We start from the raw sequence: 15,858 nt of genomic DNA, 5'->3' as shown, positions 1-15,858 counted from the left end.
GAGCTTTAAACAGTCGCGGGGTGCTTTAATGAAGTGGTTCAAGTACTATATCTCTAATATATCTGATTGAAGGTGAAATACCTTTTTTTTTTTAATATAATTTCCATCGGTACGGTAAACCAAATTTGTACATATCGCCAGATATGCGAAAGGCCGTCTCACGTGCTAGAACGTATGCCTCTCAGCTGCCAGTCGCAAGATTGCTTGCGAAGTTGCGCGTGCCATTTCAGGGGCTGCATGAAGCGGGGATTGCGTCTAGGGCCGAGAATCCATACCCTAAACATTACACAAATTACAATCCATCCAGAACCCGAATCTGAGTTGAGCCCACAACGTTACAATCATTTACTAGTCATACCTAGCTACACTTGTTCTATCAATACTTTGCGGATATAGCATCACCATTCTCGTGAACTTAACTACACTAAGGCACATACATTCCACCTTCGTGTTATTTTTACCAGATTCACCAGTTCCCAACTTTCTTCAATTAGTGCGCCAGCTATACTCTTAGTCGAGGAAAGTAACTACTCCACATAGAATCTACAGTTTTAACGCTTTCAACTAAATATAGCTCCTTAGCTACATTTGGCATATTTAGCATCCTCAACCCACACCCAATGCTCGCAGAGATAGATTCGCCCGACACTGAGCCATCCGAAGTTTTTACAGACACAGACTCTACCATGAACATTGAATCCTTAGAATCGCTCATTAACCCGGTGCGGTCGCTCGGGTACCTCCTCCTCCTCACGGTTACCATCGGGGGCCTTCAGCTCGCGTGGTGCACGGAGTTCTCTTCTGGAACGCCATTCCTCTTGTCGTTAGGCGTCAGTAAACACACGCTCGCGCTCATCTGGATCGCGGGCCCGTTGTCTGGCACGCTCGGCCAGCCGATGGCGGGCATTTTAAGCGACAACTGCACATACCATGGAGGTCGCCGAAAGCCGTTCATATGGGCTGGCTGCATAGCCACAACGTTTTCGTTGTGGTACTTGAGCCACTCGACCGAAATTGTCGGCTGGTTTTTGCGCTCCACCGATGAATCGTACATCAAGTCCAAAACCATTCCTTTCGCTGCTTTTGGCATCTACTTGCTCGACTTCTCCATCAGTTGCATCCAGGCCGCCGTGCGTGCGTTTATCGTTGACAATGTTCCCACCTCGCAACAGCAGATTGCCAACGCCTGGGCTGCACGTATGATTGGCGCCTTCAACATCTTTGGCTATTTCCTCGGCTCGATCAAACTCACTGAGGTGTTGCCGTCTTTCCTTGGAAATAACCAGTTCAAGGTGCTCTCGTCGTGTGCGGCGCTCACGCTAATTGTCACCACAGTGGCTTCGACGTCTTACATCCAGGAGCGCAACCCGCGCACCGACGCTTTGATCAAGCAAGAGCACCGCAAGCAGCGAAAGGTGATGCAAACCATGGGCTTGAATCCAGATAAGTTGACATTTACATCCACAGTCGAGTTGTTCTTCAAGCAGACCCTATCGTCTATCATGCGCTTGCCCCCGCAGGTGGCTATGATCAACTGGGTCGAGTTTTGCGCCTGGGTCGGCTACTTCCCGATGCTCTTCTATACTACCACGTATGTCGGTGATTTGTACACCCACGAGGTGTTGGCAGGCCGGCCCCTCAGTGATTTACTTCCAGACGAGCGAACCGCGCTCGCGGAAGGCGCCACCAGACGTGGGTCGGTTGCTTTGCTCTGGCAGGCGATTATCACTCTCGCCATTGATTTGCTTTTGCCGGTATTGATTAAACCCCATGGGGGGCGCAAAGAACCGGTCGCGGACGGTATTTTGGCGCGTACGCAGGAGTATTTGGACCGTGTGTCAGTACGCAACATCTGGCTCGCTTCCCATGTCGTTTTTGTTCTCTGCATGGTGTCCACGTTCTTGATTGACAGCAGTACCAAGGCCATCGTGATGGTGGGCTTTTTAGGCATCCCGTGGGGAACCGCCTTGTGGGCACCGTTTGTCTTGATTAGCGAGGAGATAGGTCGCATCAAGGAGATCAAGGCGCGCGCGGCACTCAGTCCCGAACTGCACGCAAACGTTCGAATGGACGATTTCGGCGAGACGCCGTTGTTGCACACCATTTCTGACTCGCTGCAACTTCCGTCCCTGGGGTATAAGGTGCTTGCAGAGCGGTACTCTCATTACGTATGCGAACCCGGTATTGTCTTGGGGGTCCACAATATGTTTGTGGCACTTCCGCAAATGATCAGCTCCTTGGTGAGCAGTCTCTTGTTCAAAATGTTGAGCAGTGGGAGTGCGACCGAGAGCAGCGATTCCGTCGGCTGGGTGTTCCGGTTTGGCGGTGTTGTTACCATCGGTGCGATTATGTTTAACTTGAAAGTTAGGGGCTGGGATGAGTTGCAGGAAGATGATGAGAGATATGTAAAGGAACATGGTGATATCCAGTTGGGCTAGCACATGCCAGACATTCATCTAACCGTGATATATATATATATATGTGTGTGTGTGTTGTAAAGATTTGTTTGCGAGGGGGACTTGGGGTAAGCGGTATTTGCACAGAGCGGTAAACAGCGTTTAAAGGAGTTTAATATGAGGGGGAATAGTTGAGATGAATCCAGGCTGGGGGTGTAGGTATTGAAAGCTGTACTGTTTTGTTTGAATTCGCTTTGGGGTGTATATGACTACTGAAGATTAAGAGAGAGAAACATTACTAGATAATGATAGATAAAGCATCTGCAAAGGTATATTTGTAAATAACGTCAAAGTTAATACTTTTACTACGGTGTATTTCAATAACTCATTTTAGTAGGATTTATTTTAATATTTTTCAATTTATGTTTATGTATATCTTGTATTGACCGCAAAATAAAATTATTATCCGATATGGAAAAAATGTGGCCACATAAATCATTATAATATCTTCCTGAAACTGATTAAAAAAAGGGCGAGTTGAAGTTTCCAAGAGTTTTATGACGTCATCATAGCTCGATGGAAATAAACTTCACTCAGTGTAAGGCTCAGACTTGATCATACGTACGATGCAGTAATTTTGGTTTTGGCTTTAATATGGGCTAAATAGTGACCATATCCGAGAAAACTCACAAATCAGCATTGATTGACGTTGCTATAAACTCCGCCACCAAACCAGACCCTTGCAGATTATGGGCGAACGCAGTACGCCAAAATACTGCATGCGCTGCACGCACCCTAGAATGATTGCCAATACGACACATTATTTTACTAGGGACAGCCAGAAAGTTGCAGAACACAGAAGGACAATATACAATGAAAGAACTAGAATTTTTGAGGAAAAAATAGTTGAATCTACGTTCTCTTCTGCACGGGCAGCAACCTGGTCTACAGAGGTTTCTCAATCCGTGTCCAGGACATGCATATGGACGCAATATGCACTCATAATTTGGTGTACATTCCTTTTGATCGAATGAGAAGGTCATGCAGAGAAACATAGACTTTAAGGAAGCCATTGGAATGACTGATACTCGCACAAATATCTCAATCGCAGGCATATATGCCTCAAAACAGTACACTAACCCGACACATCAGATATAAAAGAAGGTGTCATCCCCCTGTAGGATTGCACATTTGTTAGATTATTCAGTCATCAAATAAAAAAAAAGCCATCAATGTCCCACTCCCAATCAAACGATCAAACTTCCAACTCCTATACCCAGGATCCAGGCCATTGCCAATCTTGTGGTTGCACTACAAAATCTACTAATTGTAGCTGTGATTCTGAGAACAAGTCCCAGAGCTGCACTTGTATTGACGATTGCTCCTGTTCCAATAAGCTCAACAACTGTACCTGTGAAAACCACTGTGTTTGTGATAAGGGAACCGAAGGGGCCTGCAAGAACCAATGTAAATGTGCCTCGGAAAAAAAGTCCCAGAGTTGTTCTTGTACTGACGGGTGCTCCTGCTCTCAGTGCTCCGGAAAATCCAGCTTATGCAATTGCCAAGGTGTCTGCACTTGCGACAAAAAATAAAGCACTTCGAGTATACTTCCTAAATGGTTCCCTTATTCTATGAGGGCGAATCACCTGGCCGCCTAATCCCCCGAAGTCCCCCTTGTTATTCTTTTATTAAATATTATTCTTTTATTAAATGTCACCCTTTTATTTCTTTCACTATCAAAACTATCTTAACCTTTAAAACTCCATGCCACAGGAACGTGATAATTGCTAGTCATACTACGTCTATAGCTTGATTGACAACGCTGCTCGCATCCTTGAATACATTCACACAATCCCCGCCCCCAGACGACTAACCTTTAGAAAAATGTTGTAGAATTAAAACAGAATTACAAATAAATTTAAAAACACCAACCTTAGATCAAACTAGGCCCACTATAGAAACCTCCAGTGGTTTGAGGCTGGGCCTGCTGAAGCAGGCCTGTTTGCTGGAACTGTGGTTGTTGCTGGAACGCACCGGTAGGTTGCTGCTGGAACCCCCAACCCGTAGCCTGTTGATTCAACGCCTGCTGCTGCATCATCTGTTGTTGCTGGTGATATTGCTGCTGGTTCGCTTGTTGCTGTTGGAGCTGCTGCTGCTTTTGTTGCATTTGCTGCTGCTGCCGCTGTTGCAACATCGACTGCTCAAGTTCGTGTCTGGCCTTCATCTGTGCCTGCTCCAGAATTGCAGCTTGCTGAGTTTCGGGAAAGACAGGAACCGTAGGCAATCTTTCCAATCCACCGGCTGTGAACTGTGGCTGCAAAGATTGTTGCTGCTGAGGAAAGACCTGGGAATTTGGTGCCTGGCTCGACAAGCGGAACGGATTCAGACCGGTGACCTGTGGGGACATCCCCAAGGAGGGGCCTCCAGTGACGGACTTTGCCATGAATGGGTTGGTACCAGTCTGTTGGAGAGATAACGGTCTACCCATCAGGTTCGCAACGGAGTTTTCGCCCACAGCCGGGAGCACGCTAGAGGAAGAAGATCTCTTACTAGAAAACGGATTGGACTGCGCACGGTTCACAGACATGATTGTAGCCGAAACAACCGTGTTATCGCGGGAGAACGGATTATTGGTACCGGTAGCAATTGGCTTAAGTGGTTCGACTGATTGTTGTGGTGTACCAGTGAAGGTCGAAGCGGTTTTCAGGGGCTGGCCAGTGAACGAGTTAGAAAAGGACGCTGGCTGTTGCGAGAATACAGTCGAAGGTTGCACACCAGTGAAGTTGCCGGTGAAAGCAGTCTGAGAAAATACCTCAGAAGGTTGGTGGGTGAATGCCTGGTTTTGTACGAATGCTAGTGGCTGACCAGTAAATGCCAGTGATTGGGAATTAAATGCCGGTTGGCCAGTAAATGCCTGAGGCTGGGCATTCAATGCTTGGGTCGGCTGGCTAGCGAATGCCTGTGGCTGGCCAGCGAACATCTGATTTTGTTGTGGTTGGGGCTGTGTACCAAAGCCTGCACCCGTAGGCAAGGAGGTTTTCTGGGCAAACACAAACGGCTGGCCGGTGTAGCTGAGCACCTCGGCAGACAACGGCTGCAAATTGGCCACGCTGGGGGTTTGACCTTGCTCATACGGGGTGAAAGTGGCCACCTGCGGGGTCAAAGAGAGCCCACCCCATGGATTAGGCACAGTGACCGTCTGCTGGGTTATTTGAGCAGCAGCAGGGATCTGAGACTGTGTCAGAGCCTGAGACGGAATTTGAGTCTGAGAAGGGACCTGAGATTGAACCTGAGATTGAGGCTGGGCCTTCTCCTGAACCTTTGGCTCCGTCACTCCCTCTTTCTTACCCTTTTCAGCCAAGTATTGCTGTCTGTTGGTTTCAAAGTTCACATCCTTCAAGTACTCTTCCAACGATGATGTCAACGCCGTTGGTGCGTGCTTGATTGTCGGAACGTGCGACTTTGTGTAATATTCTAAGTGTTTGGCAACACGCAAATACGCGACAACCTTTTCGGTCAATGCGACAAATTTGACATAGATTTTGAAGGCACGTTCTGCATCAAAGAAGCGCATCTCGAAAAAGTGCTCTAAGATGTTGATCACTCCCTCATTGAGCGCCTGGTACAACGCAAGCAAATCGTTCACCAACATGCGGAATGCGGTGAGTATAACGTCGTTATTGACCTCACCCTCGGTGAACTTACAGCCAACTAAGGACGCAATCTGCGCTATGACGCTCTCCACCTCCTTCAAGAGTCCTTTGTCGACGGTGAGCGACCGCAATCTGCCGCCGTCCTGCTTCTTTGAGGTGAAGCTGTTGGACATGCGGCCGTTTCGCACGTAATCGATCTGGGGTCCGTCGAATTCCACCGCGCGGCACTCCAAATACTTTGCATAGCGAATGACAAACGCCGCATCGCTGTTCAGTCCGCTGCCGAAGCCCAGATTGTGGTTGGCGGATTGCACAATCGCGGTTGGCTTTAAGTACTTCGGGTGTTCCGTGAGGTACTTCAATACCAAGCCCGTCTCGCCCTCGCGCACCATGATGTGAAGCACAATGTACGCCTTGTAGACCACAGACCATGCCGGGTCCTTGATGCGCAGGCCTATTGCCTGCATGATCTCGATGAACTCCTCGTAGCGCGTGGAACTGGTAGAGAGCAAAAGCGGCTCAATGTACTTCGGCTTTGGCGCCGCAACCTTGACTTTGGTCGCGCCCTAAACGGTTAGTAGTGCAAGGGGGAAGGAGGCTTTGCACGTACCTTGACGAGTTTGTCGAACGTGAGCATTTTGCTTGAATGGCCTGGAATTGCTTCAATGCCTTTGGATGTGTTTCTCCGCGTTTTATGATCAATTGGCGGAGACTGCTGGTGTACAAAAGCTCCTTGGTTCGCTGGGTTCTGGGATATTTCGGCTATACCGATGGTGCGGGCACGACAAACTCTCGGCTGTGCGGGAGATAGCCGGGAAAAAAAAAACAATGTTATCTAAAGCTCCGACGTGGTGCGGATGCATAACTATCACCTGAGTGACGCCCAGGAAATCTGAATGTCAAAGTATCAAGGTCAATATTGAAGTTAAGTATTAATTACTTATAGTGTCTAATTCCGAGCGGTCAGCTTAGCTGTGTGTCATCGAGTATTAATTCCTGGGGAATATAATTTCCGAGTCAAGGAAGCATACGATAAACGTGACAGGCTTTTTCGGAAGCCAATCTACAACGCTAAATTTAGTTTAGCTCGTCAATTATCGGACAGTTATTTACACTTCTAGCCAGATTTTAAAAGAAAAATCTTGGCAGATTCGATTCAGATATATGCAGAATGAAGCATGGTTCAGCATAGGGAGTGCGTTGAGACCGTCATCGCCACAGGGCAGATAAACCTGGGAAACATACCCAACCTGGTGTACCTAAAATCCCAATATTATTTTTGCCTACTATTCCATCTAACTAGATAGGCACTCTTCAAATGTCGTCAGGGTACCGTATGGTCAATATTTTAGATCATAGCCATGACACACTATCAGCCAACTAAAGAAAATCAACTTAAATGCTTTATTTTAATATAAACAATAAAAAAACCCGAGATGCGTGAATCAAAAATGAAACAAAAAGAATAATGGTAAAAAGGAACTAGACAAATACTATGAGGTACAGTGGGAGCCTGAAGATCATAGTGCGATAATGGTACAGAGTCAGAGATAGAGGCCTTACAGACGCATGCTCTCTGTTAACGAAAGGCGCGGGGGCGGGGATTCGTATGCGATTTAGGAACGTTTGGCAGTTCTCTTTTTGTTCTTCAACAAGATCTTTTGCTTGACTTCTTCGACTTCTTCTTCGGATTCGCTGACATCCATTTCTTCGTCCTCGTCGATCTCCATGGCGGCCTCCTTGGCAGCAAGCTTCTCGGCCTTTCTTCTCAACTCAACTTCTCTCATCTTCAACAAAGCTGGGTTGTCAGCGATCAACTTCTTGTCCAACGCCAACTGTCTACTCTTGTTGCCTCTCATTCTGTTCTTGTAGAACGCCCTCTCTCTCTTCTGTCTGATCTCCTCAACTCTGGCCATGGCCGTCAAGGTGGTAGCGACTAAGTCTCGGTTGTATCTGACTGGGACGTTTCTTCTGGCAGCGAAGGTTAAGGTGGAGTCAATGGCCAATTCCTTACCGGCAGCCTTTCTGAAAGCCTTAGTCCACTTCAACTTTCTTGGGTTACGACGTTGCTTGAAGGCGTTGTGGCACTTGGAACGGCAGAAACGGAACTCCTTGGCATCATTACGGACGAACAATTGGCCGTGACCCGGGTAGACCGGGGAGGAACAGAAATGACAGGAATAAATTCTCATTGTGTGTAGTGATAGGTTCTAAGATTAAACAGTCAACTGAAATCTTATCAATAGGTGCCCCAAAGGTGTTAGTTATACGTGAAAAATTTATTTTTCTCACACGCACAGGAAAAAATATTTCCCTCCTTTCTTTTTCCTGCACAAGCCGATGCCGTTACCCGGCATGTCTCACGTGACTCTATCACTACCAGTGCCACATAACCCCAGACATCTGGAAAATTCGGCCTCCGATTTAGGCTAAGGTCACTAGTTAAGCGTGGCAAGACGTAAAAGCAACTCATTTCTGACCTCGCCAGTTGAAGATACCACCATTATTCTTTTGTATCATCACAAGAAATGTCTAATAACTCCGACAGACCGCAGTTTGACGTGCCTACCTTAGCCATCCCAGGCCAGTCCCTGCCACAACTGTTCCAGCCGATTCCACAGTCCCCGGTACAGCCACCAAAGGCCACTGGTGGTGCCGAGTACTACTTCGACCAGGTCGCTGACTTTGCATCTGACCACCCAATAGTTACCGGTCTCGGTGCGCTTACCGTGGCGTACCTTGCCGCTGGTATGTTCAAGTCCAAGCAACCAGGTATCGGCGGGAAGCCGTTTTTCAAGGGTGGCTTCGGCACTAAGATGGACGCTAAGGAGGCGTTGCAGATCTTGAACTTGAAGGAGTCTACTTTAACCAAGTCGAGGTTGAAGGAGACCCATAGAAGAATCATGTTGTTGAACCATCCTGATAAGGGTGGTTCCCCATTCTTGGCCACCAAGATCAACGAGGCCAAAGATTTTTTGGAAAAGAGAGGTGGCTTAAGAAAGTAAGCTAGATGGGTTGTTGCGGCATTTGTATTTTTATTGGAAATATTTTTTTTGGCCAGGTAGTATTGTATATAGCTCCATTTAATTATATTATCGGCAGAATAACTCGTAGTCGCTCCACGGTTGAGGCTAGTATCCAGTTTTAGTAAGCCAGAAGTGCGGTTTCTCGATTGATACTAGATTTGTTTATCGGCTGAGTCTATACTGGGAAATTACTCCAGTTTTCTCACAGAAATATTTTTGGATCTTAGAATTGAATAACAGTTGCGATAGAGCCCCACTTCTCTTGTAAGCTCTCGGGTAAAAGTACTAAGGTATCCAAAAGAACCGGATTGAAGAGTCTTAGTCAAAGTCTGAGCTCGTGCGTAAATTTACAGTACTTTGTTCTATCCCGCAATAGTGGAACGATAACGACGTTGAGGCCTGTTCTGTAAAAAGCGTCTCTAGTAAAAATGTTCGTCGAGACACATAATCAGCTAGGCGACAAAAGGCAATGACACTAAAGAGTGACTAACAAGTTTAACACAGATACGCACGACTCGATAAATAGTACAAGTGAAAAGAAAACGAATGTGCATTAAATGGGAAACGCAAAAAAACAACAAAACTAATATAAATGATACAAATGAAACATGAAGGTGGGGGGAGGCTACTTGACGTTAGTGTACGGATTCAACGCTCTCACGGTTAAGCAGGGCAACGCCATCCCTATTTCGGCACGCAAAATAACCGGTACCTGCTCCAACTCCTTGATTTCCTGGATGTAGTAGCCGGTATCAGACTCAACTCTGACCTTGACATGGGATAAATATGCCTTTAAGGACCCGTCGCCAAGGTTCAAGAGCTCTAAGGTAGACGAGGAGGCTGAACCCGTGTTGGAATTAGCAACAACGATATCCTCCGCCTCCTTCGCAGCGGCCAACGGCGACATCTTTGCAGGAGACCCAGGAAGCGACTTGGAATCAGTCAGTTGTGACGCACCAGCAAACCCAGAATTCACCCTAGGGATGGCTAGTCTCGGAGCTTCGAAGTTTAACTTGGCCAATTTCTCCACCAACGCATCACTAACAATGTCTTGGTTTTCCATAAGAACCTTGTTCTGGTGACTAGCGGCCTTCATGGAGGAGGTTCTGAATTTGTTCTTGATTGAGTTACGGTAAGACAAAGGCTGTCTTTCGTCGTGGGGGATGTACGTGGCAGAATCCACACCCTTCTCCCAGTACAACTCCAACACTCGCTTGCCTTTATCGAATTCGGCCTTCACAAGGGGCAACTGATCACCGTGGACTCTCTTTTCAATGCCAAACTCGGGAATGAATACGTCAAACGCCGACTCGTAAACCTGGACGACGGTACCCATACACAACAACTGACCAGTGCTTTCACTCATCTCGTTGATGGTTTGGGACAACAACAAGTGAACCGACTGCTCTTGGGCACTGTACGCACAGTCTTTCTTAAAGTTGCAGTACTCAGCAGTCATCTTTAAGGCTTCGATGTCATCAGTGTACTCTCTTTGATGCAACACCGCCTTCAACTGTCGATGGACAATGAGATCCGCATACCTTCTCAAAGGAGCGGTGAAATGGGTGTAGAGAGGCACATTCAAGTAGTAGTGGTTGTACAGCTCGCTGTCAGTCTTACCTGCGATGACGTACTTACCACGGGACATGGCCTTGAACAAGAAGCTCTCCACGGCCTTGCGCTTCACCGGGTCCTCAATCTTCAAAATAGAAGTCTGTAAAGAAGTGGAGGTGGAGGTGTCAATATTGAACCCTAGAATCTCAACCCTCTTCGCAAAAGATTCAATCTTAGACAAAGTCGGCAATGGGTGGCGTCTCAACAACGCACTCTCGCCCAAGACGGCGTGTACCTTCTGAGCCACAGCGGCATTAACCTTGTACAAGATTTCGTCCATCATCGACAACGAAGCGTGGTCCTTAAAGATGTTCAAGTCCAAACGAACCTTTTCATCGTCCAACTGGTTCAATAACGCCAAGTTCGGCGTTCTGTTCAAGGTCTTGTTGTTGAGTCTCTGTCTTCTGAATTCTCGCGAGATGAGTGACAACGTCTTGATGTAGTCAGAGGTGGCAGAGGAAAGGATTTGGGCGGAGCTTGCTTCCAACACCGAGTCCACTTCGTCATAGCAAACTTTCTGCTTCGGCACAATCACCGACTCTCCCATCCACACACCATCGACCTCAAAGTTATTGGTATCAATCTCAAACACCACCGACACGGCCAAGTTCTGTTCGTTCTCGATGAATGACGCCAACTTGTTCACCAGGTCAGGTAACAAGTGCGCCGTTTTCTGGGCCAAGAACACCGAGGAAGATCTCTTTCTGGCCTTCTTGTCCAAGACAGAACCCTGCAGGATATAGTAGGTGACGTCTGCAATGTGCACACCCAACTCGATCTTGGAGTCGGAGAGTCGCTTTACGTGAATCGCGTGGTCGGAGATGGTGTTTGCCTGGGTGAAAGACAAGATGTACTCGGAGGTGAACACCTTGCGCGAGTCATCGATATCTTTGATGGAAGGCAAGTCCTCGACGTAGTTGTACTTTTCGGCCCCCAGGGAGTCTTCCGGGTACTCGTCGCACAAGAAGTTGTTGTCTCTGAGAATCGACTCGATGTCAGTCTCACTGGCATCGATGTCCCCCAACTGGGAAATCAATGTACCAAACGGATGGAGGGAGGTGATCGGCCATCTCTTGATCGAGGCCACAAACAACTTGTTGAGGTATGCCTCGTGGTTTTCCACAAAATCTTTAGGGGCCTGCTCGGTCGGAATGGCAATCAATGGCACCTTCTTGTCGGTTGGTTTGAACCACACGATCTTTGGCCTTGGTGGGGGGTTCTGCAGGTTTTGGTTGTCTTTATTGTTGGCCGCCTGAGACGGTCTTAACAAACCCAAGGTACCAGCAAATAACTGACCCGGGATTCTGTCAACCACCGCAACCACATGGCCCGCATACAATGGCTTGTAGTCATCGTTGATTTCCTCCTCTTCGACAAGCAACAAAGACTGACCTTCGACCTCAACGTCATCGTTTTTCTTTTGCGTTGGACGCTGTTTCAACGAGCCTCTTCTCTGCACGCCTGGCCTGGTGGAAGTGCTGGAGGCGGTGTCGGAAACAGAGAAGGTATCGCTGCCGGTGGCATCATTTTTGCTGTCTTCCTTGTCATCGTCATTCTGCATCATCAGTTGGTCCTTGCGCCTCTTTTTCTCTTCTTTCTCCTTCTTGGAGCCCCACACTTCGTCAACCACGAGCAACTCAACGGCGACCAAGTCGCCCTCAAGCGCCCTATTACGGTCCTTAGACCCACAAATGAAGATGTCTGCATCGAGAAGCCCGTCAGTGGATACGTACGCGTCAGAGCGGTTCTTCTTGTTCACGCGCAACGTTCCCACAACCAAGCGGCCCTCAGCGACCAATTCTGGGAGCGAGGATTGCGGCAAGTACGGCGCAAACAACGATTTGCGCTGCGGGCCGGCACCCTGGTTGGGGTTGACGCCCTGCATTGAGGACATTGAGCCGCCCATGGAGCTGCGGTTACGGTGGCCGGGCACAAATGGATCCAAATGCTGCGGCTGTGATGGCTGATGCTGCGGAGTAGACGACACCAGCGGTGATCTCCAGTTGCTGTTGATGTTCAGGGCGGTGTTAGGGTCGAAATTGCGGGAATTAGAGCGGTAGTGCGTGTGGCCCCTTCTTTCACCATACGAAGGTGGGGTCATCGCGTTTGGTGGAGTTAAGCCCGGAGGGGCAGAGGGGAAGGGGATCTCCAAGCCTGGAGGCTTCTGCGGGAACAGAAAGCTTTTTGGCGACTCAGTTTCAGGCTCCGGAGGAAACTTGAAGGCCGGAGGGGCCGGTGGCGGAGAGGCACGAGTGGACTCCGAGGTGGAGGCGGTTCTGGAAGGCGACACTCTTTGAGATTGAGCATAGGCAGCAGCTTTCTTAGCTTCGTGAATGCCCAACGAGTGTCTTCTGATGTGGCCTAAAGCCTGGTTACCCGTCGGAACCGTGAGCCCCGGAGGGTTGGTGGAGGGCGATGGGTTGTGGCTCAAGTTACCGTAGTTAACGGAACCCCCTCTTCTGTGTGGAGTAGAGGTGCTGCCGACGTTGCTCCCCGTTCTCGAGTGACCCCTCTGGTGGGCAAATGGCGTGGCAGGTCCGTTACTGGCGGCCAAGGCCTGCTGGATGGTTTCCGGGTTCATCTTCTGATCCTGGATGATCTGCTGTTGTTGTTGCTGCACGTACTCCAATTGCTTCTGCAAGTTGAACTGCTCGATCATCAAGTTGGTCAACTCGGACGGCGAGCGTCTGTGCGCAATGTGGAGTTTTCTCGGCGGCTTGAGTCCGGTGGTTCTGATGTCATTCGCAGTAGAGCGAATGGCGTCGTTAGCACTCATTGCTAAAAGGCACAGGTGTGAAGCAAGAGAGGGTGTATGATGGTTGCAAGCGATAGGGTGATTGCTGATTTGCAAGTGATTGCTGATTTGCAAGTGATTGCTGGGTGGCGGATTGCTAGCAAGTGACGGTGATAAGGAACGGCGGCAAAGAGTGGCTATCGCACACGAGTGAACAATTCAAAAAGTGTATTAGAGCAAATTCAGAATCCTAGAACGTGTCTATGTAACCAGTTGAGCGTGTAAGAAGATAGCCGCCGAAAGGCATTTAAAGCAAAACGTGCAACTGGCGAAAAGGGACTGAGCAGCCGCTAGGGGTGGAAGGAGGGTGTAGGCATCCGTGCAGGAACGAGTGCCTGTAAAACTAGTGGCCAGCGCGCAGCAAGATGTGAGCTGGCCGTACATAAGCACAGGCGAGGGCGTGCAGGGAACAAGCAGGATTCGCGGTCAGTGCCAATACACCACACGGAGATTGACTCCCCAAAATGAGTAGTTCATCAGATATTTCCAATTTCGAAATGGAAGACAATTTATGACGTTTAAAATATAAGGTGATTCTATCTATATGAGAAATTAAAAGAAGTATCCCCGCTGGTACGGTGAATCAGTGATGTCTTGGCGCTGTATATGTACGTCAAACCCGCTCTTGCCCACTTGATTCACCATGCTGCTCAAAAAAGCAAGAGATTAATTTTCTGGATCTGGCCAAATAATAACGACTAGTCCAGCTCAGTTCAAGACCTTGGGTATGTTCATCGCTGTTCTAGAGAGTCATAGAGATCTATTAATAGTAGTAATAGACATTGTGATGATTGGCTGGCCTGCAGACGCCGGTGTTTCAAGTACCATTACGTAATTGTATGTGCCTCTCGCCTATGCTACCCCTATTAACTAAGTGTCGTGTGAAGCTGGTCGTATGAGGAAGGCTAGTTTTATTAGTCCAAGTTAGCTAAGCAGTCGTTGTGATGTAGTGGTGCTAAAAAACCTTCTGGTGTATTGCACAATTTGTACCTCTGATAAGCTCTCGTGTGATAAATAGGAGCTACCGCGTACGACTCCCATTGCTATCAAGTCGGATCGTTACCTACACAGAAATTTGGTAAATACTTCCTCATCGATGGTGATAATTTGAAACTCCAATTTGCTTCAATAACCCTGAAACTCCACATCACAGTTATACCGGTGTGCTATTCAAGTTTCTGATTTATAATAGCTGGTGTTGAAATAAGCTTGAAGCGCGCATGAGGGAACGGAGAATATTAGCGCCAGGCATTGAAATCTCCCAGGCTTAAGCCTGGAAGCTTAAAACTCGGCGACTACCCTAGCTGTATTCGGGGTTATATACGACTCAAAATCTATCAATTATACTCTTTTCGATGACGGTTTGGGGGCTTGAAGTTTTAAGAAAGCGATGCTGTTTTTTAGTAAGTTCTTCGTCTAAATACCTAGGCTTAAGCCGTGAGAATACCCACCGTAATAAAGTAGACGGTAATAATTCTAGAGACATCGCTAATTGCAAGGTTGCATGAGAAGGCCAAGCTTAGTTCGATCTAAAAGATAAACTTGCAACAGTTCAGACAAGGTAGGGTTTTCTCACTGAGTCTAGTCCAATGCTGTTTTCGTTTACACTGTAAAGTATGCGAGTACATCTGATAACCATTAACTTTAATCATGCATAGGCACTCACCATCGTTTAGCCTAGCCTCGTCTGGGTGAAAACTGGCCCGACTAGATCCCCCCCCTCAGTGCCGTGTATGACGTTTCTATTGCGATTTCAACCAGGAAATTGATGTACTTTTGTCTTTCCCGGGGAAGATTGGAAGTTTAAGTACACAGCCACGTGTTTATATGAGGCCGCGCAACAATCAAAGCGTTAAGTAATTCTGTAGCCTACGCTTACATTATTCGTCGCTCTCGGTATACCCGGAATCGACAGTTAGTCGATAGAACCTATAGCCACGATTGAAAAGATAAAACTACGGTGGCTCACAGTTCACCTCTGTCTAAAGGACATTCGCAATATGTGCCGATTGTGGAAATTCATGATATCATCAGCTCGGTGCTATAACAAGGCACCGGGTTAGCCCCCCGTCAAGAACTTTGGGGGGCTAGGTAGCCGCGCCAGAAAAAAACGGTGCAAAGGACAGTACACCTATAAACGCCGTACAAGCACCAATGATGGCGATACAGGTTCTTCTTTTCGGTCTAATTGTCCTGAGGCAAGTAAGTGGTATTAATGTAGGGAACCTGAGTGGTATATCTAAGGATAATAGTAGATCTTTCAAGCCGTACCAGACAATATATAGCCAATATCTAAAGAGAGGATGGCAAAGCCAACTGGGTGAATATTAAGGGGGAGTAGTGTAATCCGTACAAAAGGTTAATTCCCCCCTTTA

At 47.7% G+C, this 15,858-nt stretch overlaps 5 protein-coding genes across 5 annotated transcripts; 2 read left to right on the top strand and 3 right to left on the bottom strand.

The window, feature by feature from the left end:
- Nucleotides 1-287: 287 nt before the first annotated feature.
- On the top strand, nt 288-2,715 carry BABINDRAFT_160991 (uncharacterized protein). Its single transcript, XM_019128580.1, has one exon. The coding sequence runs from the start codon at nt 621-623 to the stop codon at nt 2,436-2,438; it is 1,818 nt and encodes a 605-aa protein (XP_018986107.1). The 5' UTR covers nt 288-620; the 3' UTR covers nt 2,439-2,715.
- A 1,614-nt stretch (nt 2,716-4,329) lies between these two features.
- BABINDRAFT_166362 (uncharacterized protein) lies at nt 4,330-6,686 on the bottom strand (the record flags this gene model as incomplete). The annotated part of the gene is made up of 2 exons (XM_019130422.1): nt 4,330-6,615; nt 6,660-6,686. 2 exons carry the CDS (start codon nt 6,684-6,686, stop codon nt 4,330-4,332), a joined length of 2,313 nt encoding a protein of 770 aa, XP_018986106.1.
- A 765-nt stretch (nt 6,687-7,451) lies between these two features.
- RLP24 (ATPase-activating ribosome biosynthesis protein) lies at nt 7,452-8,306 on the bottom strand. The gene has a single exon (XM_019128579.1). It carries the CDS (start codon nt 8,239-8,241, stop codon nt 7,666-7,668), a length of 576 nt encoding a protein of 191 aa, XP_018986105.1. The 5' UTR covers nt 8,242-8,306; the 3' UTR covers nt 7,452-7,665.
- Nucleotides 8,307-8,577: 271 nt separating this feature from the next.
- On the top strand, nt 8,578-9,054 carry PAM18 (Pam18p; the record flags this gene model as incomplete). Its single annotated transcript, XM_019132631.1, has 1 exon — nt 8,578-9,054. The coding sequence occupies one exon, from the start codon at nt 8,578-8,580 to the stop codon at nt 9,052-9,054; it is 477 nt and encodes a 158-aa protein (XP_018986104.1).
- A 160-nt stretch (nt 9,055-9,214) lies between these two features.
- SSD1 (mRNA-binding translational repressor) lies at nt 9,215-13,662 on the bottom strand. The gene has a single exon (XM_019128578.1). The coding sequence runs from the start codon at nt 13,463-13,465 to the stop codon at nt 9,701-9,703; it is 3,765 nt and encodes a 1,254-aa protein (XP_018986103.1). The 5' UTR covers nt 13,466-13,662; the 3' UTR covers nt 9,215-9,700.
- Between the last annotated feature and the right edge of the window lie 2,196 nt (nt 13,663-15,858).

This window comes from Babjeviella inositovora, assembly GCF_001661335.1.
Source record: "Babjeviella inositovora NRRL Y-12698 unplaced genomic scaffold BABINscaffold_4, whole genome shotgun sequence".
Lineage (NCBI taxonomy): Eukaryota > Fungi > Ascomycota > Pichiomycetes > Serinales > Babjeviella > Babjeviella inositovora.
This window is presented reverse-complemented; position numbering and strand designations above follow the sequence as displayed.